At 44.6% G+C, this 26160-nt stretch overlaps 1 protein-coding gene across 1 annotated transcript in view; it reads right to left on the bottom strand.

Moving 5' to 3' along the window:
- The window catches only part of LOC123350517 (tripartite motif-containing protein 15-like), a 113610-nt gene that overhangs the window by 75782 nt on the left and 11668 nt on the right, over positions 1–26160 (bottom strand). The window contains exons 2-4 of the mRNA XM_044989133.1: positions 24870–24905; positions 22633–22668; positions 5393–5491 (exon numbers count right to left, since the gene is read on the bottom strand). Of these exons, the coding sequence (XP_044845068.1) occupies positions 5393–5491; positions 22633–22668; positions 24870–24882 (148 nt within the window). The 5' untranslated portion in view covers positions 24883–24905. The remainder of the gene's footprint in view (positions 1–5392; positions 5492–22632; positions 22669–24869; positions 24906–26160) is intronic.

The raw sequence follows: 26160 nt of genomic DNA, 5'->3' as shown, positions 1-26160 counted from the left end.
TCACTCTGCACCACAGTCACTGCATATGTTCCTTCCTAGGGCCCCTCAGGTCCAGAAAGCCCACTCACCTCCCCTGTGATGGGTACTAGGGGGTGGGGGTTGCCATCACAGGTGGCCTTCCATGTTGCTGCCCCTCACCATAACTTCACTGTGGATGGGGCTGCCCCTTGCTCAGCATGGGGCAGAAGTGGGGTCTGCATGATGATGGCTATGGGGCAGGGGAGCAGGGTGTCATAAAATTCACCCAAGCCCCAGCTGCTCAGGTAGGTCTATGAATCCCCCTCCCCCATCTGCCCTGTGGTGGGTGGATGCTGGAGGGGAGGGGCACTGCCTTCACATATGGCTTCCTGCCTCCCTGACCCCTGCTGCAGCCTGCAGCCCCTCACCGTAGCTTCAGTGGGGGGGGACGGTGGGAGGGGATGGCATGGGGCTGCCCCTTCCCCAGCGTTGGGCAGGAGTGGGGGCTGGGGGGGAATCATAGGGTCAAACACTCACGGAAGCCGAGGACCTGCTCAGGTGGGTGAGGTCAGTCTCCGAGTCCTGGCCGGAAGTGCCCTTTGCATCTCCTCCAGGTAGGGGGAGGGGAGGGATGCCAAACATGGCACAGCCCCCTCCCCTCCCCCGGCCGGTGCTCCAGCAAGCAACAGCAGCCGGCAGCAGCAGAGGCAACAGGCAAGGCAAGGGAGAGAGACATGCCTGCGTTTAAGCCTCCAGCCTCTGGGGTGGGGCAGAGGAGAGGGCTGCCACCAGCACGGCGGGCCCCCCTCCCCCTCCACTCGGAGATGGTACAGTCAGCAGCAGCTTGCACTCACTGCTGACTGCTGTTGCTGTTATGCTAGGCAGCTGAGCGTCAAGGAAGAGACTGAGACACGCAGACGCAGCTGCCTGCGTTCAGGCAGTTAAGCTCTCTGGGGCCGGGAGGGGAGGGGGGAAGCTCTCCAGCCCTGGCGGCGGCGGCGGCGGCGGCGGGGGGGCGCTCCAAGCAGGGGAGAAAAAACCATTGGTGGGGCAGAGCCCCTGCTTGGGATTTATTCCTGGGGCTAAAGCCCCAGAGCCCCATATAAGTCGGCGCCTATGTGTGTGTATGTTGTGGACATAACAGAAGAATACTTACAAATGAAAAATGGTAAAGGGATGGAAAGGAAAGGTGGAAGAAACCCTTCTGAAATCTGCCATGGGGTAGATATCTGCATTGTTTTTAACCATGTGTGGTGGGATGGCTGCCCCACCCCCATGAGAGAGGGGGCTAGAGTAAGCCAGAGCGGCTGTGCAGGCCAGCAGCCAATCGTGGAAGGGCCTATTAAGAGCCAGTCAGGGCTGAAATTAGAGCCAGCCAATCAGGGCTAGGATAGGCCCCATATAAAGGCTGCCCAGGAGAGCAGCAGGCAGTCTGTCCCAGACCTTCATGAGGGAAGGTCTGTCTCCAGAGCAGGAGACCAGCACCTCAGACAGAGCAGTGCTGGGCAGGCTTGGAGGGGAGCATAGGAGATGTAGCCTATAGGACTAACCTGCTTGCTTGCATATATATATATATATATATATATATATATATATATATATATTCTCATAGTTTAAGTATTTGGTTTATTGTAATAGGTTTATACATTTATATTAAAGTAAGTGTGGCTGTAATGCAAGAGACCTACAGGCCATATCCTGTATGTTAAGCTAAGGCAAAGTTAGCATATATATATTAAGACCATTTACTCAGAAACCAGAGTTGACCTATATCTTGTTACCTAAATAGAGGAGTACCTACGCCTATATCCATGACCTTTTATTTAGACCAATAGACAATGGAGAATGGCATAGGAGGATTTTCAGTGTTGTAGCCACAGACTGAACAAGTACACCACAAGAGACTGATGTGCATATATACCTGCCATCAATACGCTCATACATATTAACCTATGGATAAGTGTACCCTAACATTTCTGTAGGTGAGGAATAAAATTTGCGCATACGAGGAAGGATTTCTGGCATTTTCCCTATAAAAAGAGATGACCCACCTCAATAGAGTACTCCATTCTCACTTTGCTCCATCTCCATTTCTCTTTACTCCATTCTTACTCCATTTCTATTCTTACTTATTCTCTATCTATGTACGATGGCTACTACTACTTAGTAGGCTACACTTGTTCTTCTTAAACTTTAAGTTTCAAAGGAACTGGGCTAAGCTTGGTTTCCCTAAGTTTTATTCTTAGTTTCTTTATTAAGTTTTTATTTAAGTTAGTCAAGTAAACTGTAGTTAGCTTTGATAGCTCTTAGCATTTTCTAAGCATTGCATCCCTCACTCAAGAATTGAGAAACCTGAACTGCAAGGCTGTTCCTGTGTCTCTTACCACCACGTTATCAAGGAAGCGTGTAAGTATATTAACCAAAGCTTCATTGCATATAATACTATATTATCATATGTATCTTTTTAATAACAGTAATACAATTGTAACTTTGTAACTTTGGTTATTTTACCATTTATGTACTATTATTGAGTTTAATAAAAATTCTTTAAGGCTAGATCCATCTCAGTGTGAGCTTCCTGTCATATCCCTGAGGGTCCTCTGTAAATTTTGTGAAGCCTGATTCAAGACAATAACTTTTATCTTCTAATCAAACAGACTGGCAAGCCTAAAACCCATACTAATATTATTATTAAAATCAAATAAAATTAAATTAATAAATTAAATTTCCATATTATCCAAATTAATATTATCAGTACACCCTAAATCAGGCTACAGAGGGCTCTGGCCCAATACCTGCCAGACTGCGGGCCCTGATAGAAAGGGCCTAAAGGGTGTGAGGGGCCAGAGAGGAAGTGTCCCAGGGACAGTTGGACAAGGGGAGAGGAGGAGGGCAGGGAGGCTGCTACTAGAGGGTCCCTGGGTTGGGACCCAGGATAGTGGGTGGGCCTGGGTCCCCCCCCTTCTTCCTTGTACTGCACCTGACCCCACAGTAGGGTGACCGAGACAAACTGCAACTGGCCCTTGAGACAAGGGGCTAGACTTTGGGGGTTGTGGTTGGCCATTGAGGCAGGTGCAAGAACTGTTGCTACACACACACACACACCCAGAAAGGGGGGAGGAATGACTAGGGGGCACTGTCGGAGGTCAATGGCCTGAAACAAACATCACCGAGCGGGGAGCAACGCGGGTCCAGACACCAGCAGAGAACAGACAATGGACAAGACACCACCAGCAGAGGGTGCTCCCCATGGACTGAGCTAATTCCCAGAGCGACCAGAGGGAGGTGCCAAGGTGGTGAGTCCAAACCCTATCACACCATGATATAAGGTTTAAAACAAGTAACACCTGTCAAAGGGCCATTCAGTAAAAAATTGTGAAGTCATCTTCATACAGGAGAAAGAAGCAATAATGGGTGCACAGCAAGTACTGTTTCTTTGCATCTCATCTTTATTGGTTCACTGATGAAACTGCTCTATAGAAGTTTGTGGGAAAGGGATATGTGTTAGTTACTGTAGGCATATGTCATTGTTATCCTTCCTCCCAAGAATAATATTTTGCTGGCAGGGCCATGCGGAGGTTTTGGGAGACTGGAGCAAAATCTGAAATTGATATCCTCCATCCTTCCACTAAAACACTGAGGGAAGTCTCGAGAGATGCGGGGGTGGGTTGGAGAGCGAGCCTGCCCAGCACTCACTCAGGATTGGCAGCCCTGTAGTGCTGGACCCAGCTTTCCACACAGGATCACAGTGCTGCTCAGGTTCAGTCATGAAGGAGGGACAGCTGGGCCAAACCTGAGTAGGACTGTGACCCTGTGTACCAGGTCACAATGCCACTCATTCAGATTAGACCTAGCTGATGGAGGGGCAGCTGGGCCAAACGTGAGTGGCATTGTGACTCCAGATGCCAGGTTGCAATGTCACTTGATTTGAGAGGTTCTCTCAAATGGGGAGCCAGATGCAAAATGCCACTTCTTCCCCTCCTCCCCAGATGGCCCTACTTGCTGGCCCCTTAATGTAGCACCATACCTGGAGAAGAATTATACTATCAGTGTGAGGAAGAGATTCTATGCAGTGATAATAAGATGTGTTTCAGCCCTGCATGTGATATGGATGCTGTGCAATCTGTGTGTGAAAGGTTCCTTTCAAATCTCTGATTCGACTCTGCTTTGGTAGCTATTGTTAGGAGTGTTAATGATGGTAATGTAGGATTTAGGTCTGTATATTCGCATGAGATAGAATGTTGCATCTTGTTTGCCTGTTTGATTTTTGATACTCTTATATCCTTGTTGAACAAAGACACTGTGTGTTGCTTCTGCTGAGCCAGATGGGTTTGTTAGTATAATGAGAAAAAGATAAGAAACAGAGCTAAAGTGTTTCTGGGTATGGTGGGAGTATAATATACGAGTGTAAACTTGAAGAGTAACTGGACTCCTATCTGAAGGCAAGGTCGGTCAAGCAACTAGTGAGAAGGGGAAAAGGGGAATGCGGGGGGAAGGTATAAGAAACATTGAAAGATCAAAGAAATGCATTTAACTGACCGAAGCACAACCTCACTATTTACCCCTCCCATGGGATATAGAAGAGATAGTACGAAGCCCCCAGACTCATAACCCCCCCCCCCCAAACGGAACATGACCATAAATTGTAAGGGGTGGACCAAGGGTGTGCACCACAGGTATATTTATGCCTGCTAAGGATGGGGGAAGGGGAACACTGGGAAAAGGCTCGCAACATCAGAGCTATGGATATGCTTGCTTATAATTAACCCCAAAAACCATTGCATTGCCTGCACTTCAGACTTCTGGCCTTCTGCTTTCTGTCTGCGTGACAAGAACCAGGGTGGGGTGAAGGGAAAGCCCCCTAACAGGTATGCATATGCAGTATGCAAAAGTGTATATGATAACACAAGGTGCCAGGCAGTGGAGAATCAGCTCCACAATACTGACATCCCACAGTCACCCTCCCAGCCTGTTTTGCCATGGCCATCACTAGTAGCATGGCTGGCTGTTATGAACAACTGATATCACATGCTCTCAACTACTGTACATGCTCACCCCTTCTGCTGGTCTTTGGAAACCTTGGAGGGAACAGTAAAGTGATAACTGTCTACATAGCAAGTTACTTAATAAGTCTCAGCCATTGTTTTTGTAAAGATGCCTGACTGTGTCCCCTGCATTAGATGGCCATGGGCCCCAGATTGCAGAGAACAGAGGATTTGTTGGGTTTTTTCTGTAGTGGGTAGATGCTGCATTATACATTCCCACCCCCAGTTTTGTTCACTGATGTCCTTTTGTCCTATTTCTATGCCTTTGCTCAATTCTCTGCCCTATGGTGGGACAGAGAGAAGGCTCCCAATTCATTATTTATTCAAAATGCACATTAAATCAGTCAATGGATCACTAATGATAGACTGATGAACTTTGAAATTCTTACCTTTTGCTTTCCAAATACGACACAGAAAGTAGACAATGGTGCCAGTTCCGATGAGGGTGATTGTATTTATCCGGGGGTGCGGTTTTACCAAGCTAGAGCCTAAAAAAATTTGAAGTTTTCAATTATATTTAATTTTCATTTAGAAAATTATTTTCATTTTAAACAAAGAAAATAAGTCTAGCTGCTGCTTCTGCTTTAAAAATAAAATTGTATATGCTTCCTAGTTATTAAGGGACAGAAATTGGGAGAGAATATTCAAATAGATGTAGATATAGAACTCTTTTATAGGTTCCATTAGTGCACTGGCCAGAATGTAAAAATATTCAGTACTCAACATCTACTCTCGTTCTGAAAAGAGAGAGAATTTTCTTACCTGTTCAGTAACTGAAGTTCTTCAACGTGTGTTGCCTATATGAGTTTCACTGGTGTGCATGGGTTCTATGCTTTGGAGATTGCAATGCCTTACTTAGTATTATCTGTTCATCGCACCTGCTTTTTACATAGCCTCAAACCATTCTCCCTCACCAGTATAAAAGGAGGCAGAGTGACCCATTGACCTTCAATTCCTTTGCAAATGTCCAGCTCCAAGTATTAGACTCAGCAGTAGCAGTGAAGTGACAGTGGGTCATTGAATACATATAGATAACATATCTCAAAGAACTCCAGTTTTCTCCATATCTGTCAGCCAGATAGTTTCCAGCCATGAAATGATGGGGTATTGGGATGGATGAAGAGTGGTTCCATTGTTCTGGATGAACAAGTCTGCATACAGAGGAAGAGGCATCAGAGTAAGCACCAACACTGTACTGAGCTCCTGGAACCTGTTCTGTCTGGGCTAAATTGGACATAGAAGAAAAAAACAAGACTCTGTCTTGTTTGATTTTTCGTCAACACTCATAAAATTAAGGGAATCAGAGAGTAAGAATAAAACAGACTCTGAGTAAATGGAATCAAATGTATCTCCTTGATAATCCAGACACTATTCCCCTTTTGAGCAGAAAGCCATATATTTTTGTTGTGCTTGGTAATATACCATGTGGTACACCTCATTGGTCAAATACAGATTTGATGACCAAGTTCTTCATACTCCATTTGTGTTCATTTTGAGAAATGTCTACTTAGATAGTCTGCTAGCAAACTGTGAAGACCTGGCAGATGAACAACAGATATTGTTATGCAGTGCCAACACCGATTCCATAGAAAGAATGCTTCCCTGTATAAGAAAGTGTACCTGCTTGTTCACATGAAACATTGATACAGTATTGTTGACTATGGTGTCCTACAATGTGACAGAGAAAGCATCTCGGATAGCTTGAATTGGGATTTGTGAATCTCCGCCATTCACCAAACTAATACCTGGTACAATTTATGATCATCAGGAGGCTAAGTCTGAGGCAATACAGCAGCTTTGTCTAATTATGAAGGTGATGTTTGTGTCAGGATAATATCAACACCCTGATGCAGGGCAACATCCTCAGTAAGAGGTGTGGCTCAGGGGAGGATGCAGTGCTAAGATCTGCTGATATAATAGCACGTGGTCCTGAGGTATAGGTGACCTGTCTCAGGAAGTAGATGGGATAAACACTAGGGAGGGAGAAGAGTTATTTAAGTTAAGCACCAATTTTGACAGAAGAATAAATAGACAGAAACTGGCCACCAACAAGTTTAGGCTTGAAATTAGAAAAAGGTTTCAAACCATCACAAGAGTGAAGTTCTGGAACAGCTTTCCAAGGGGATCAGGGAAAAAAAACTAACTGGCTTGAAGACTAAGCTTGATAAATGTATGGAGGGGATTGTACGATGAGATTGTCTACAATGTCACATGGCCCATATGTGACTGTTAGTAGTAAATATCCCCAACAACTGGAGATGGGACACAAGATGGAGAAGTTTCTCGGTTACGACAATGAATTCTTTCTCAGGTGTCTGGATATTGGGTCTTGCTGATATTCTCAGTGTCCAACTTATTTGTAGTTGGGAAGGAATTTTCACCCAGGTGAAGTGGCAGAGACCCTCGGGATTACTCATCTTCCTCTGCAGCATGGGGTGGGGATCACTTGCATGTTTAAATGAGAGTAAGTGGTGGATTCTCTGTAACTTGAACTCTTTAAATCATGATTTGAGGTGTTCAGTAACTTATGTTACTGAAGACAAATGTAAGATGCTACACTTAGGGAAGAAAAAACAAATGCACAAATATAGAATGGGAGATAACTGACTTGGCAGCAGCACTGCTGCAAAAGATATGGGAGTTGTGGTCGATCACAACCTCAAGGTCAACATTGTGATGCTGTTGCAAAAAAAGTAAATATAATTTTGGGTTGCATTAACAGAGGCCACAAAAGTCATGGGAGGTGATAATACCACTCTACTCGGTGCTGGTTAGGCCTCAGCTAGAGTACTGTGTCCAGTTTTGGTCACCAATGTATAAAAAAGATTTAGTGAAACTGGAAATGATCCAGAGGTGAGTGACAAAGATGATCGAAGAGATGTATGCAAGCGCTATGAGCAAAGGACAAAAGAACTGGGTATGTATTGTCTGGAAAAGAGGAGATTAAGGGGGACATGATAGCAGTCTTCAAATATTTGAAAGGCTGATATAAAAAAGATGGAGAAAAATTGTTCTCTTTTGCCACAGAGGGCAGGAGAAGAAGCAATGGGTTCAAACTACTGCATAGCAGATTTAGATTACATCTCAGGAAAATCTTTCTAACTGTAAGAACAATAGGACAAATGAACAAACTGTCCAGGGAAGTTGTGAAAGCTTCTTCAATGGAGATTTCCAAAAAGAGCCTGGGACAGCCATCTGCCTTGGATTGTTTAGCCACAACAAATCCTGCATCTTGGCAGAGGGTTAGACTAGATGACCCTTGTAATCCTTCGTAACCCTATGGTTCTATGATTCTATTATTCTATGGTCTTATGTAGGCAAATAAATAGAAGAGAAAATATCATAATGCCACCTATATAAATACATGGTACCCCCACACCTTGAATATTGTGTGCAGTTCTGGTCATCTTATCTCACAAAAGGATGTATTAGAACTGGAAAAAGAACTGAAAAGGGCAACACAAATTACTAAGTGTATGGAACAGCTTCCATATGAGGAGAGATTTAAAAGACTGGTACTCTTCTCTTTATTTCATCTCAAGCATCTAGCATTGGCCACTGTAGGCAGACAGGATACTGGGCTAGATGGACCATTAGTTGGACCCAGTATGGCCATTATGTTCTTACTGAGCCAGAGGGTATGGGTCCATTACCGTAGTGCGTGGGTGAGGTTCCATGTGCAGGAGGTCAGACTACACGATCACAATGGTTCCTTCTGGCCTAAAAACCTGTAAGTCTGTGTTGGGCCATATAAACCCCTCACTGGGCAGGAGGGGGTTAAAGAGCAACTCTGGGCTAAGGAGGCCCCAACTCTCCGCCCATGCTGAGCCTGCTCTGGTTGGAAGTAGGGTTTAAAAGGCAGCCAGGCAGCTCAGTCAGGGGCTGGCAGGGCAAGGAGGAGGATGTGTTCTGGGAGCTCCAGAGCAGGGCGGGACCTGAACCCACACAAAACTGGGGAACAGATGAGCCACAGCTATGGGGGACTGGGACCAGAGATGGGAGACGAGATGACAGTGCCTCACAAGAATGGTATGCAGAGGGAGGTATAAAGTGACCCAGGGAAGCTGACTTATGGCTGATGCAAGGAACGACAGGTTAAGCAAAACAAAATCAGCCTCTCGGGCCAGACAGCAGACAGCTAACAAAACTACCATTTTATTTTCAGACACAGAGCTCACCCAACCGGCCAAAACAGGCTGGACATGTAGGTAACAAGGTCGGGTGAGACCGGAGAGGTTTGTCGAGATTTTCCATGCATCACCAGGTCCATAACTTGGGACAATACTGGGTCAACGCGAGTTGCTTTCTTTAGCTGAATAGCAGTGATGGGTCTATTCTCTACCTGTTCAAAGTAGAAGATTTCCTTTTGGGCACTACCTTGATGTTTGACCAGCAAAGGCAACCTGGAGAGGCCATCTGCATTGCCATGCAGAGTGGATTTCCGATATTTGATTTCATATGTGTGTGCTGAAAGTAACAATGCCCAATGTTGCATACGTCTAGCAGCTAATGGGGGAATGCCTGTGTAGGGTCCAAAAATTGACATCAGAGGTCGATGGTCTGTGAGAAGAGTAAACTTTCGCCCAAACAGGTACTGATGAAACTTCCAAATTCCAAAAACAATTCCTAATTCCTCACGTTCGATTTGGGCGTTGTTAATTTCTGCTTTGCTTAGAATGCGTGAAGCAAAAGCAATAGGTCTCTCTTCTCCCGAAGGCATAATGTGTGACACGACTGCTCCCACTCCATAAGGGGAGGCATCGCAGGCCAATTGCAGGGGTAAGGATGGATCAAAGTGCATTAGAACTTCAGAATTTAGCAATGCATCCTTAGCTTTGTTAAATGCAACATCACAGGCTTCAGTCCACTTCCAGGCCTTGTTCTGCCCAAGGAGCTCATGAAGTGGTTTTAGCAGTGTGGCTAACTGTGAGATGAACTTTCCATAATAGTTCAGTAGTCCTAGAAACGAGTGCAGCTCGCTTACATTTCGAGGTGGGGGAGCCTCCACAATAGCTTTAACTTTTGCAGGGGCCTTATGAAGACCTGCAGAATCAATGATGTGTCCCAAATATTCAACAGAGGGCTTGAAGAATTCACACTTGTCTTTGCGAACTCATAGGCCATACTCTTCCAGTCTTTGTAGGGTAGCCTCTAAATTCTTTAAGTGATCCTCTTCGTTTCTTCCAGTGACCAGGATATCATCCAGATAGCACTGAATTCCTGACAAGCCACACAAGATCTGGTCCATAGCCCTCTGGAACAGGTCGGGAGCAGACGTTATTCCGAAGGGTAGGCGACAGTATCAATAAAGCCCCTTATGAGTCACAATAGTCAACATCTCTTGGGACTTTTCATTGACGTGCATCTGTAAATATGCTTGACTCAGATCAATCTTACTGAACTTTTGTCCCCCAGCCAGGCCTGCGAAGAGGTCATTGATGCGGGGAAGCGGGTATTGCTCTGCACACAACACTGGGTTGACAGTGACTTTAAAATCACCGCAAATCCAGAGAGAGCCATCTTTCTTCACTATTGGAACGATAGGAGTGGCCCATGAGCTATGGGTAACTGGTATTAGGACTCCATTGGTGACCAGGTGCTCCAGGTCTGCTTCAACTTTTGGCCTGATGGCATATGGCACAGTTCAGGCTGTAAGATATTTTGGTGGACTGTCAGGTTTAATGTTCAATGTCACAGTGATTCCCTTCATACTTCCCAAATCATCTCCAAAAACAGCAGCATGTTTCCTTAGAATAGGAGTTAGACTGGTTTCTTCTTTATTCATCCGGTGCACTTCTGCCCAGTTCAGTTGGATCTTCCCAAGCCATTAAGGCTGGGTAGTTACCTCTCACCACAAACAGTGGCAATTTAGCAGCCTGTCCATTGAGCTCCACCTTAACATCAATAGTGCCCAACATGGGCACAGCTTCTCCCGTATACATCTTCAGAACGGTTTTTGTTGCCTTAAGTGGAAGATGCTGTAGCTTTTCTTTATACACCGTATTGGAGACCAGCGAGATGGCTGCACCGGTGTCCAGTTCAATGCGTATAGGTTTGCCATCCAACAACGGGGTTACCCAGTATCATGTGAGCCCACTGCCAAAGACAGAACATGCAGTGGCACTTCCTTTTGCGATGAGGTGTCACCTTGATCATGCTGGGTCTGCTCTAGGGTATGCAGGGTTCCTCTTTTTGTCGGCCAGACCACAGGCCTCTTTTTCTTTTGTTTACAGGCACACTCAATATGTCCCTTTTTGCCACAGTGTCGACACACCAGGTCTTTACACCAGCATTCTGATGCCTGGTGACCCAGTTTACCACAGCGGTAACATTCTTGACTCTGCACAGTTTTGTGGGTCGGTTCTTGTGACACTTTTTGCACCCTAGGGGATGCACCGATTAATTGCGCCTCCCTTGTAGCCAGTTCCATGGAGACAGCAGTATCAACAGCCTTCTGTAATATAAGCTGAGCCTCTGTCAGTAGGTGCTTCCATATAGCTTCACTGTCCAGGCCACACACTAACCACGCAGAGCATCAGTTAGCATCTCTTTAAATTCACAGTGTTCTGCTAGCTTTTTTTAAATTGCTACACATTGTACAACTGTTTCATCTTCCTTTTGGTCTCTTTTGTGGAACCTATATCTTTCAGCAATTACCAGTGGTTTTGGGGAAAAATGGGACCCCAGGATTTCCACAATGTCACTGTAAGATTTAGTCTCAGGCTTAACAGGGTGTAGTAAGCTGCGTAGCAGGGAGTAGGTTTTAGCCCCTACAACACTTAAGAATATTGGCACCTTCTTCGCTTCTGTAATGTCATTTGCAATAACAAAAAGCTCAAAACGCTCAGTATATACATGCCATTCCTCTATATTCTCATCAAAAAGTTCCAGTGGCCTGGTCAGAGTAGCCATGATTTTTAGTTTCACTTTCACAGTCAGTGCAAACAAGCAGGTTTTTTGTTTGTTTGTTCTTTACCTTGACTTCTACTTCCTTCTGTTACTGGAGCAGCACCGGAATCCCATCCATCGTCACCACTTGTTATATCCTTGGGGGCAGCCGGTTTAGGAAGAAATCACTTGAGGCCAGAGAGCAGACAGCTAACAAAACTACCATTTTATTTTCAGACACAGAGCTCACCCAGCCGGCCGAAACAGGCTGGCTATCCCCTAATAATCTAACTCAGATTGCCATAGGAACAATATGTAGCTTGTCTATCCCCTAATAATCTAACTCAGTTGCCATAGGAACAAAAACCATGACAACCAAATACACAACAGGTCAGAACCTGGTGGAGTGAGTGGGCCCAGGTTCCTCTGCATCACCCCATGAACTGCGTCCACTCGGTGGAGTTGCCACCCCCCTGAACTGTACCCACTAGGTGGAGTTTCCTTCCCCCTGAACTGTAGCCACTAGATGGAGTTGCTGCCCTGGGTGCTAACCACTAGGCAGGAGAGCCAAGGCTAACAGCTTCTGAAACACCAGCTCCAAAACTGTTGGCACCAGGGACACCAGGGTCTGCAAAGTTATTGCCTTAAAGATTTGACTCTGGAACTAACATCTCTGACTGCATCAAAGCTGAAGAAAATGGAGCTGAGGAGAATGATGCCACTGAGTGAATCCCTCTTCTTGCTGTCTGAGAATTGGACAACAGCAGTCCCAAGGTCTTAGTGAATCTCTCTTTGTGATACCTGGAGAATTCCATGGTCATCTGAGGAGAAGATCTCTTTGAAGAGCAGAAAGAGGTGACATGTCAATCTTCCTCTCTGGAGCTGTTTTAGTAGGGGACCAATCACTATGCTCCTTTTGGGAACTGTGTTTACTGCTGTCTGTCTCAGCAGAGGCTGAGGTAACACGGAACGCTGAGCCTAAAGACTCGGAAGGGGTGCTTTTGGCTCACAATTTTCATAGCGGGAGGAGAGAATCTTGCCTTCTTTCCAGGTCTGAATCAGGCCTCACTGATTTCTCTAACAGAAAAAGTTTTAGCTGTTTGCCCCTGGATCTAGCAGCCATTTTCGTAAGGGACTTACAATCCTTACCTCTTTCCCTAACATGTCCCTCATCCAGGCAATAAAGATAGATGTAGTGAGTGTCATTAAGGGGCATAGCAGCTCCACACAACAAACAACATTTAAAACCTGGGGAGTTTGGAACATGTGGAAATTTCCCTATATTGGAAAAAAAATACCATAATAAAAACAAGCAAACAAAAAACACCCACTATTAAACTGAAAATGTATCAGATACATTATAGATGATCTAGTTGGTATTGGTCCTGCTTAGAGCAGGGGAATGAACTAGATGACCTCCTGAGGTATATTCCAACCCTAATATTCTATGATTATAATATATGCTAAATACCACTAACTAAACTATTTACAGATACACTAATATATGAGTGGATAAGATGGTCACTGCCAGCTGGCTCAGCCTCGCAGCCAAGAGTAGTGAGAGGAACTGAGGGTCAGTTGGTGACACCACCCCCTTTTATATTCTCAAGGGGGTAGGGATGGCTACACAGGGGGCTATGCAGCACCCAAGCGCAAGTCTCCAGCTCCTTACTGTGCCACCCCACAGCAGAGAACCCCTCAGGAGCATTCTCCTTTGTATCTTTCAGGTGCAGCTATGCTAGTCCCTCTGAGCAATGATGGGACTCATGGAAACTGAACAAGATATTGTGGGGTGCACCTGCGGTTGCATGGACACAGGTGATGGAAAACTAGCCTGTTATTGCAGTGTGCAGCAAGAGGCAGAATGGAGCCACTAGCTGCGATAGTGGCCCAGGGGCATCCCCAGAACCTCTGGGTGCTGCGTTCTCAGGTGGGACCAGAAGGCACTGTTCCCATATTCCCTTTCCATATGTAGGGAACTCCCTTCACAGTGGAGGCTGGCAATCACATTTGGGTGTCCAGCCACCACCAAATAGTGCTCTCAAACATTGAAGTAGGAAGCGCAACTAGAATGGCAAGGAGCTCCTTTATTCAGCTTTGCCTTGTTAACTTCTACCTGACTCTCCTCTATTTGGCTTTTTTTTTCTGGAAAGTCTGTCAGTGCTCTAAGACCACCAGCTTTCCAACTCTCCTCTCCCTTTTCCCTGCCCCAACTAAAGGATGCAATGAAAATTGCAGACCAAGTTGTAAAATGGACAAGGCTCTTGAGAAAGTGAAATTGGTATGAGCCTTCTCACTGGCAGCCACCTACTTTTAAACATGGTTATTCTGAAAAAAGAATTTTTCAGAATTTCTGTTCCACAAAATTGTATTAGGTTTTTAACTTTTTGCCTTGAATTCAGGACAATTATTTTTTGAAACCTCTAAATTTTCCTCAGGGTGGAAATTCTATTTTGGAATGGGTGGAAATTTCAGCTCTGATCATCTCGTCTGACCTCCTGCAAAACGGAGGCCAGAAAATCCAACTGAAAATCCCCGCCAAATGTGTCACCTCACACCTTCAGTTCAATGGTGATTCAGAAAAGGTTATTCACCTGTGCAGTTACTGATGTTCTTCGAGATGGTTGTCCCTGTGGATGCTCCACTTTTAGGTGGTTGAGCACTCCTGCGCTTCTAGTTGGAGATTTAAGGTAGCAGTCCCCTGGTTAGCCACGCATGCACTGCAGCCAGCTCGTGCTGCTCTGAGTGGGTATTGAGCATGCACAGCCAACCATCCCCCAGTTCCTTCTCTGCCGCAGAGGACTGAAGAGAAACCTGAAGCAGAGGGGAGGAGCGGGGGTAGTGGAGCATCCACACGGACAACTATCTTGAAGAACATCAGTTATTGCACAGGTGAGTAACCTTCTCTTCTTTGAGAAATGTCCCTTTGGGTGCTCCACTTTTAGGTAACTATGAAGCAGTACCCTTCAGTGGAAAGAGGGGCTTCGGAAACGTTTACTGAGCAGTGGATAACACCGATTCTCTGAAATGAGCATCAGCAGCTGATTGCTTCTCTAAGGTGTAATGTCTGGTGAAGGTGTGGACTGATGCCCAGGTAGCTGCTTTACATATATCAATGATGGGTATATGTTTAAGCAAGGCTATTGATATGGATATAGCCCTGGTGGAGTGTGTGCAAAGACTAGATGGGAGTTCTAGGTTGTGTTTGCGGTAACATAATCGGATGCACTCTAGTATTTATTTTGAAAGTCATTGTTTGGAAATGGTAAGTTCTTGAGCTCATTCTGTTGTGGAAATGAACAGTTTGGTGGATTTCCTGAATGTCTTTGTTCTATCTATATAGAACACACATGCTCTACGAACGTCCAACATGAGAAGAGATGCTTCCCTGCTGTCAGCGTGCGGCTTCGGGAAGAATACAGGTAAGTAGATAGGCTGGTTGAGATGGAAGGATGAGGCCACTTTGGGTATGAATTTCAGATGTGGGTGAAGGATTACCTTGTCCTTGAAGAATATGGTGCAAGGTGAAGTTACCATCAGGGCACCAAGCTCTCCAACCCATTGGGCTGATGTAATTGCAACTAGGAAGGTGTCTTCCATGGACAAGTTTAATAGTGAGCAGGTAGCCAAAGGCTAAAAAGGTTTGCCCATGAGGGTACGGAGGACTAAGGGTCCCACATAGGGGTAAGGTCTCCGACTGTAGGGTAAGTATTCTGTATACCCTTGAGGAAGTGTTTAGTGAGAGTGTGGCAGTGCCTCCCATAAGGCTTTATGGAAATATGCTTATGAATGTGTATATATGACATAACTGGAATGTGTTTTATGATGCATATGCTATGTAATATATCTCTGTAGAGGTTATGATCTACTGAATCTATTAATCCTGTTTGTATGTATGTATCATTTTTGTATTCAAAGTTATGAATAATGGCTGCATACTTGTTTGATTCTATGTAGGCTGTAGTGAAGCAGTTGGTCAGCTTCCTGAGAAAAGACTATTCTCAGTAAGTACTCAATCAAGAAACACTTACACCAACAATGAACTCAGAGACACCAATCTACACCTGGGCTTTCCCAGGAAGGTAAGGAAACTCAGTCATGCATGGACATGTGACTTGCCCAGGTGACTCCCAAACTCCATTTTGTAGCTGGACTTTGCATAGGAGAGAGGAGGGGGTCTCCACCCACAAGATAAAGTCTATTTAAACCATTGGGAGACCCCTCCATTTTGTCTTCAGCTGGTTAAAGAGAGAGCCTCTCCACCCCCAAGAAAGAAACTGAAACAAAGGACAGGAGGTGTGAGTGATTGCTGGACCCAGACTAGAAAAGATTAGTCTGTAAAAGGGAGCTTATTGGAACTGGTGAGGACTTTATCTGTATTCAATTTTATTAGACAGAGACTTGTGTGTTTTATTTCATTTTGCTTGGTAATTCACTTTGTTCTGTCTGTTACCACTTGGAACCACTTAAATCCTACTTTTTGTATTTAATAAAATCAGTTTTTACTTATTAATTAACTCAAAGTATGTGTTAATACCGGGAGAGGGGGCAAATAGCTGTTCATATCTCTCTATCAGTGTTATAGAGGGCGAACAATTTATGAATGTACCCTGTGTAAGCTTTATACAGGGTAAAACGGATTTATTTGGGTTTAGACCCCTTTGGGAGTTGGGCATCTGAGTGTTAAAGACAAGTACAATTCCATAAGCTGTTTTCAGTTAAGTCTGCAACTTTTGGGCACTTGATTCAGACCCTGAGTCTGTGTTGGAGCAGACAGGCGTGTCTGGCTCAGCAAGACACGGTGCTGGATTCCCAGGATGGCAGAGGGAAAGCAGGGGCACAAGTAGTCTTGGCACATCAGATGGCAGCCCCAAGAGGGTTTCTGTGATCCAACCCGTCACAGAGAGGATGTGCAAATATAGTCAGGCCATCTACTTTGGAATGGAAAGCTGTGATTGCAGATAAGTGTACTCAGAGTGAACTGATAGAAAGACACAATTCTTTTTAGGGTCAGCATATATTGAAGTATTGCGGATAATGGAGCTGTTCGAGGGGAGAGTTGTTTGTCTCTGCACTATGTGGAGAAACAATGCCACTTTTGAGTATATGTTTTTCATGTGGTTAATCACATGCTGTTCATCAATATATCCCAGACCTCTGGAACAGCCTGCCTCCAGAGGTGTCAGCCACAGTTTAGCCGTACCTTGAGATGGAGGATTGAGATGTGGGGATGACGGAGACTTAGTTCTGTGTGAGTCAGTGAGGTATGAGTGGGAGGGGTCATAGTGGTGTTGTGATCATCTGGTTGAGGTAGGGAAACCAGGTGTGTCTGGGCCACGTTGGTGCGATCAGGATTACTTGGGATCTGTCCCGTTTTATCTTGTAAAGGACACGAGATATCAGAGTAATCGGGGGAGGGGGGAAGCATACATTAGAGGCACTTCTCATTTCATGAGGAAGGCGTCCCCGAGGGAGTTTTCCCCGAGTCCTGCACGGGAGCAGTATTGAGAGCACTTGGTATTGTGGAGCATTGCAAAAAGGTCTATTGTGGGGAAACTCCAGTGTTGGAAGACAGCGGTGAGGATTTCCGGGTCCATTTCCCATTCGTGTGTCTGGGAGAAGATTCTGCTTAGCTCATCCACTGTGCTGTTTTTGCTTCCTGGTAGGTAAGCTGGTCTGAGGTCTATGTTGTGGGAGATGCACCACTCCCAAAGATGAACCGCCTCTGTGCAGAGTGGGTAAGATTGAGCCCCACCTTGGCAAATGATATAAAACGTGGTAGCCAAATTGTCTGTAAGGATCTGTACTGCCTCGTTGTGAATAAGGGACAGAAAATGGTGGCATGCATTGCAGATCGCCCAGAACTCCAACAGATTTATGTGGCGCATGGACTCCATGGAGGACCATCTGCTCTGGATGGTATGTTCAGACAGGTGTGACCTCCAGCCCAGGAGAGAGGCATCCGTGGTTATCGTTACTGATGGGTATGTCATTGGAATGGGACACCCGTGCAGATGTTGGAATGGTTTGTCCACCAGAATAACAAGTTCTTTATCGTGGTGGCCATGGTCAGTCACTTGTGAATGGAATGTCTATGAGGAATGTATACTTTATGGAGCCATGCCTGAAGGTGTGTCATATCAAGTTGTGCTTGTTTTATGACAAATGTTGTTGTTGACGTGTGTCCTAGAAGTTGGAGGCATAACCTAGCGGATGTCTGCGGGCTGTTTTGTATGGTTGTATGAGGTTCATTAATGTCAGGAAGCATTGTTGGGGTGTACTTGCCAATGCCATGGTACAGTCCAGGTGGAAAAGAACAACTGTCATGCTAAGACTTAGCCTAATATTGCGAGACCTGTAGAAGCAACTTGAAGAAAATGAGGCAGAGATGCTCTCTGTCAGCTGTGTTCTTCCCTTGCAATTGCATGTCCTGAATAAAGCTGTTTCTGATTTTGTTGCTTCCAACCTGCGAGTGGAGTTTGTTTCTTCCACAATATTTGGTGCCATGACTTGGATTGTTTTTTAACCTGAGGGCATCACCACAACCCCTCTGTCCAGACTGAACACGCCTGTGTTCTTCTCTGAGGTCGTTACCACAACCCTCAACTCAATAGGTCTGACCTAAGCCACATATTGGCTCACCCTGGGGCAACAGCATATTTCCCAGCCCCACGTATGCATATCACCGACCTTATGTGGGGCAACCAATTCCCCAACACCATTCTGCATCTGATCTTGTTGCATAAGCAAAAGTTCACATGGCGTGAGCCCAAAGGGACAGACATCCCCACAGTCAGTCCTCCTCTGATACCCCAACAGAGATTTCAAAAGGTCTCTTACCTCTATTGTTGGCACCTGGGGTTCAAAGGGGGACGGTCTGTAGTAGCGGTCACTGCAAAATATATCCAACTTGCTTCTGCTCTTGGTGTCTTTAAAATGTTTGTAAATAAATCCAGACAAAGAGATTATTTGACTGCAATCATTTGGCTATGAACAATTTAGTCAAATTAGCTAAAGAAATGTAGACATACAGTGCTACTTAATTAAAATCCTATTAGGCGCTAAGGGGCTACAATAAGTGGTGTTTACTTTCCGATCACTGTGTGTTTTAAAAGCAGGAGTTAAAAGCCACAGGCAGACGGCCTGGACTGGAATACTGAGCAAAGGTCTCTGAAAGGGATGCCCCAAGAGACCCCAGGGTAGAGGAAAAAACCCAAGAGTGGAAGCAAGTTAGAGATTTTTTGCAGCATACCTCTGGACAACCTATGCACAGGATAACTTCCCGTCCACCCCTCCCTCTCTCTCTCTCTCTGTCTCTCCTACCCCTGGGCCTGGCCAGTCCAGGTGGCGTGTTTGTGAGTATAAAAAAAAGGTTTCAGGTGGGTCTACCCCTGGAGATAGCAGGACTGGGCAATAGAGAAGTTGGGGTGAAAAGGGAAGAGATGTGTACCCGACACCTAGGAAAAAAATGAGCAATTGAAAGCATAGATAAATTGAATAGTTAAGACGCCAATTGGCCATGCGCCTTGCCAGGTGGCAAACCTCATGAGGGAAAACTCAGGTAGCCTCGTGAGTAAGAATGTTTAAGGGAAGAGACCAGGAAGGGTGGGGGCTAGTTGAGAAGCCCACTCTCCTTGCTAAATTGGTAGTGGAACAAAGCCTGTGCTCATGGAAAGGAATGATGCATCAAGGGGGGAAAAGGATCGGGCCCAGACAAGCAGGCAAGCAACAGCTAGAGAGATTGGAAAACAAGTTGGGCAGTGGAATGAGCTATGTTGGGAATTCCCTTTTTGGATCATATCCAAAATGAAAGGATTAGAGAACACAGTGGTGTGAAAGATATTGTCATGGAAAGCAGGTATAATAAGATACGGTAGGTGGGCCACATAGCACCGTTCACAGACCAAAATTATTACTGAGTGGTACCCACGAAAACAGAAAAGACCTCCTGGGAAGATGGGAAGATGACATTGTTAAACGTTTCGGACGAACGTGGAGAAGAAAGGCAAGAATGCGAGAAGAATAGCAGATGTGTTGTGATCGGCGCAGTCTTAACGACAGCTGAAGACCGATTGATCCAGGTGATCCAGGTGATAATCCATCTAAACAATTCCCAGTAGAAGGTACCTTCAATCTAGATAAGATCATACGTCTCAGAGGAACTTTTTAATCATTAAAAAGCCTCTGACACACAGTGGGAGTGTAACGGGTTGACTCACCCCTGCGGCACCTCCTGCTTTTGACTCTGGGGAATTAGCTCTTTACAGCCCTGGGACGCCCTCTGCAGGCCGGTGATCCACCTGTTTAGTACTGGCCCCCATGTCCCTTCCAGGACCCTGGTGCCCTCTTACATGGAGTGCTGCCCCCTAGCAGTAACCCCTTTCTCTCTGGGTTTCCCCTCCCCAGGGAACCCCCACCTTCTATCCCCACTTCGCCTCAGTAGTGGCTACTGACCCAGTCTCTATCTAGACCCCGTTTGCTGGGGCAGACTGTAGTATCCAGTACTTATCATCGGCAAAGGGGGTTTTGGACCTGCTGCCTTGGCCTACCCCTAGGTTGCCCCCTGCAACCCCCAGTACCTTCTGCCCTATGCTAGGCCACAGCCTGGGGTTTTCTAGGCTGGAGCTTCCCCAGCTCCTCAGCCTTTCCCCAGCCCTGCTTCACCCTAGGTACCTTGTCTCAGCTCCTAAGCAGCCAGGCCCATCTCTCTCTGAAGGCAGAGAGAGACTGACTGGGCTCCTGGCTCATAGCCTTTTATAGGGGCCAGCTGTGGCCTGATTGGGGTGTGGCCCAGCTGCGGCTACTTCCCCAATCAGCCCAGCTTTGAGAGCCGCCATGCTCAAGCCCTGCCAGGCCACTTTTAAACCCCTCAGGGCAGGAGCGGGTAGTCACCCCGCTACAGGGAGCAATTTGTTTATTGAGGAAAGGAATGGGTTAATTTGAAAATTCAGCTTGGCCCAGAGATAAAGAGAAAACTGCTCTGCATTCAAGGTCAAGAATCAACACAGACCATGCCAAGCACAAAGAACAAACTGCTTTCAGCCCCAGCTGGCTGTGAAAAAATATAGACAGAGGCAAACCAAAGGCAATACAAGTTACAGGACTGAGATTACATTTGCAAAGCTTAGCTGTCCAGTGAGATCCAACAGTCTGCCTCTGCGACCCTGGAGCCTATGTGGTTTGGGAACATTGAAAAAGACCCTAGCAGCCCTGCCCAAGCAGCTGTAAAACCTTCAAAACACTGCCAGGCATTGATGATATGTGTTAGGTTTCTTTTCTCACAGGTAAAAGAAGTGCTACCCAAAGACCCTAGCAGCCCTGCCATTCATTGAAACCAGACTGGATAGAAGGGTGTTAGGTGGTCTCTAAATGGACTGAAATCAGGAGATGGTTGTGGCAATGGAATTTGATGGGCTCTCATGCCTTCGATCAACACTTCAAAATGCCTATCTAGAAGTAGATGGTTGGGATGTGGTGGATTGCCCCGGTGTCTGTCATCATCTTGGCTGAAATTGTTTGTGATGTTGGTAACAATGTCTCTGCGGCAGGGTATACAGAGCAGTACAGAAGTGCTGGGTGTAAAATGTACCGTGTTCTTTTTATTATCAGATACATGAATTCCCAGGGTTTTCAGCGTGGCACGGGAGTCCTTGAGTGTATGCAAGGCTGCATCCATGGTGTTGGCAAGAGTTTCCAGCTAAGGACATGGCTAAAGGATACTGAGACTGTATCTAAGAAGGAGTGCAGCTCCAAGCAGCGGAGTTAAGCATCATCACATGAAAGGTGGATTTGCTGGAGAAAGAAAGGGCAGGAGAGCATCTTCACAACCTGAAAACACTGACAGAGGTCAGACCCACAGAAATGATGATATCACACTACAGGAGGGTGTGCCTCAGCACTTTTGCTATTTTTTTCAGTGTCTGTAACTCTTGTTTGCTTTTCATAGTAAAGCAACTGTGGTTAAGGAATTTTCTTCCTAGGCCTGTGTTTCTTGAGTTCCTGCCACACTGTCCCTGAAAGGGTTAAATAAGAAATCCAGTATGCCCATAGTATCAGTGGATCTGGAGGAGCGAGTGTAAGTAACTGGGGAGCTTGACTGGTCTGAGGCACTAATTTTAGGGTCTAGGACTTCTGGACCGCAGAGTCCCAAAGCCCTAGGAAGCAATCAGAGCCTGGGGGTGTGCCCACAAGGCTCAGAAGAAGAAGCAGTGTCTCTGTCCAGACACAGGAGGCTTGGGTGCACATGAGACCCTGCAACTGGGTTCACTCACAACAGAGCGGTGACTGTACCGAGAGATACTGGGCCAGGTTTTAACAAGCAACTCAGAATATTTTGAGATATTTGAGGTCATGAGTAAGTCCAGAAATATTATACTAACCATCCTATAAAAGTCCTGACTCAAAAATAACTTAAAAAAGAAAGCATAACTAGCAAAATGTTGGAACTGAAATTACAGGAAAAAACTGATGACATATTCACTCAACCATGTACACAAAGTTTCTCTTTCTTCAGACAGATAATTAAAATTTCCCTGTTATATTTTGATTCACAGTATCACAACTTTGAAGAGTATTTTTGACACATAAAATTTGAGGGAAAGGCTGGACTTTAGTTTTGTCATAGTAAAAACTCTTTTTCTCCTACGAATCATAATTTTGAGGTTCAATTTTTAACTATATAGAACTACATGTCAGCCATCCTAACACCAATGTACAGAATAAAATGGATGGTTAAACTTACATAGGGATTTCATCGAATCCTTTAATAAAACAGAGACTGAAACAGAAAAGGGATAAAAAGATGAGAAAAACAGATTTTTAGTTTTCAAAATCATATATATCATACATTCAATTTTGACTTCCCAGATATCCTTACATGCATATATTTGGAGGATTGAATTGCGATACCTGTTTAAAAATAAAGATGGACCTGACCTGTAAAATACAAATCTGAACTTTGAACACTGTAAAAGCTGGGAATTACAGAAATAGTAGTGAAACCATAGAATCCTAGAAATGTCAGGCTTGAAGGGAACTTGAGAAGTAATCAAGTCCAGCCACCTGCACTGAGACAGGGCCAAGTAAACATAGACCACCCCTGACATCAGTTTGTCCAACATCTTCTTTAAAATCTCCAATGATGGAGATTCCACAACCTTCCTTGGCAGACTATTCCAGAGCTTAACTACCCTTATAGTTAGAAAGTTTTTCCTACCATCTAACCCAAATTTCCCTTGCTGCTGATTAAGCTTGTTGCATGATCTCCTAGCTTCAGAGGACATGGAGAATAACTGATCATAGTCCTGTTATAACTTCCCTTAACATATTTGAAGATTGTCATCAGGTTTCCTCTCAATCATTTTTTCTTAAGACTAAACATGCCCATTCTTTTAACCTTTCCTCATAGGCCAGGTTTTCTAAACCTGTTCTCCATTTTGTTGCTCTGCTCTGGACTCTCTCCAATTTTTCCACATCTTTCCTAAAGAGTGGAGCCCAGAATTGGACACCTTACCCTCAGGCCTCACCCTTGCCAAGTAGAGCCAAGTGATCTTAAACACAAAAAAGAAGCTTACAAGAAATGGAAGACTGGACAAATGATCAGGGAGGAGTATAAAAATATTGCTCAGGCATGCAGAAGTGAAATCAGGAAGGCCAAATCACAATTGGAGTTGAAGCTAGGGATGTTAAGAGTAACAAGAAGGGTTTCTACAGGTATGTTAGCAACAAGAAGAAGGTCAGGGAAAATGTGGGCCCCTTACTGAATGAGAAAGGTAACCTAGTGACAGAGTATGTGGAAAAAGCTAATGTACTCAATGATTTTTTTGCCTCTGTCTTCACAAACAAGGTCAGCTTCCAGACTACTACACTGGGCAGCAAAGTATATAGGGAGGAGGTGACCAGCCTGTGTATATAGAGTCTGAATTTTTTATTTTATTTCATTTTATTTTTTTGGTATGCAGATCATAAAAAAATATGCAATTAAAAGAGTGGATTTTATAGAAAAAGGTTCAAGACAGAAATTCATGATAACACTTTAAAAATATTGCTACATTTGAGATAAAACTGAAAGTTGGCAATAGTGCTTAAGTATTGCATAGGCCTTCAACTGACCCTCTGCACAAGGGTGCATTTCACACTTCAAGCATAGATGTATATATTCAGGGCCAGATCCTATGTAGACTAATATGCTGTTTAATCCATTGAAACCAATGGAATTTCACACGTATAAATCAATGCAGAAATAATAAATAAATAATTTTATATGAAACAAATCTGATTGAATTTTTTCAACAAAAAGATTGACATTAACAAAGTTTTATGGAAAAAAAACCTTTCTTGATTAAAAAATAACTTCCAATTAAGTTTCATTTTTTTAATTATTATTATTTTAAGTGGGAAAATCAACATTTTAGTATTTTGGAAATGTCCATTTTTAAATTGTAGGGACATGACCACAATCTCTCAATTTATTATATCCCTCCCCCGACCAACATCCCAGAAATGTATGGGCGTGGGGGGTGGATGGGAGAGAAGGAATAATTAAAATTGAGAGAAAATAATACTTTCCTATTTTTTTTTAAAGTAACATTTTTTCTTTTTAAAAAATAGCATGTTTTTTGCTCTGATACTTTTAAGATTGACAGTTATTTTCAGAAAGAAACTTACTTTTTAAAAATAAGAACTAGATTCACAACAGAAATTTGACAAAGCTAGATTAACAAGAGGCTTGGATAGATTAGTGTTTCATTTTATGTATGTTATGATTTCAGAGGCTATGCTAATTGGAATATTATGAATAAGAAAACAAGTCTTAACTAGAGCACTGATACCCTGCTGTACTCTAGTAGTGCACTTATGATTTGATGGGCAAAAATACTGGCAGTTTTGAACTTTTCCAGACCTAATGCAGCTGTTCATGACAATCAAATGCAAACAAACTCATATGTAACACAGACTGAATTCTTTGAGAGAACTTACCTTGTGAACCCATGATTCTATATTATGCCGTCTGAGCTGAAAAACATGGGGTAAAACTATGGTCAAAATGTATAACTCTTCATGTTCACAGTTGCATGAAGATATATTACTCCAGTATTAAGGCTAGGAACAGATTGGGACCAAAGCCAAAAGTTACAGAGGTTCCTACAGCATTTTAAAGTGGTGCTTTTGCTCTATGTGTTGAGTTATTTCATGGTCAGTTCACTCAGCATAGACAAAACAATATGTAATGCTGCATATGTGATTGTAAAGTGATAGAAAAAGGTCCACTTTTAAATAAATTAAAGGTATAAAGAGCCTAGCTATAACCCAGGTTGCAGTGGGAACTAAGGACTCAGACATGCAAGTGACCCTGTAAGGATGGACTACTGTGTCAGTGGGGGCCCCATTGCTGTGAATAGAGCTCAGAGCTCTATCCATACTGAGTCAGTTGCATGATCAGGATTTGAATTTTTTTCCTGGTCTCTTGCATGGCCCAAAAGGTCGGGGGGAGGGGGCAAGATTGTTAGTCCCCTGAAAAAAGGAGATGGGAATGAGTGTGATTTAATCTGGGGGTGAGAGAGGAGCTGCTATCTTGCCTCTGCGTAACCAAGGAGACTCCTGAACCAAACTTTTAGTACAGGAACAAGAATTGCGATTGAGGTTTTTGAAGCTGAGTGGGGAATTAGACACACTATTCCCTTCAACTATTAGTGGGTCTTGCACTCCTAAATCCCATAGGCATTTTTAAAATTCCACCCTAAAGGAATAACAGCTCAGATCCACAAAGGTGCTTGGGTGCCTAAGTCTCAGATTTATGCACCAAGGTGACCAACAACCCCCCCCCACAAACTGCTACCTAACTCTGCGCATAAACTCACTAGTGCCAGAAATTCTGCTCTGAAAGTCCCCTCACTGCCTAAGTATATGTCTGTGGGCATGCACGTTGCTGCCCCAGGCAAGCATCCAGACACCTATCTCAAGCCTATGCTCCAGTGCAATCCAGCATAATCAAACCAAGTGAAGACAGGTATTGTCCTGTTTATCGTGTGTTTGGGGATCAACCTGGCAGGTATACCCAGAGGACACCTGACTCCACATAAAATAGTCAGAGGTGGGGAGGGAAGGCACATCCATCAGAACTTCTTCCCCAGTTATGAGGGTACTCACCAAAAGACCCAAGCTCAATTCCCCTCTGCCTGAAAAGGAGAAGGGATTTGAACAGGGATTTCCTATTTCTCAGAGGAGTGTCCTTTTCTCTGGAGCATACAGTCTTTCCCTTTGGACTCAT

This window comes from Mauremys mutica, chromosome 15 (assembly GCF_020497125.1).
Source record: "Mauremys mutica isolate MM-2020 ecotype Southern chromosome 15, ASM2049712v1, whole genome shotgun sequence".
Lineage (NCBI taxonomy): Eukaryota > Metazoa > Chordata > Testudines > Geoemydidae > Mauremys > Mauremys mutica.
Note: the sequence above shows the minus strand (reverse complement) of the source record. Positions and strands in the feature narration are given on the sequence as shown.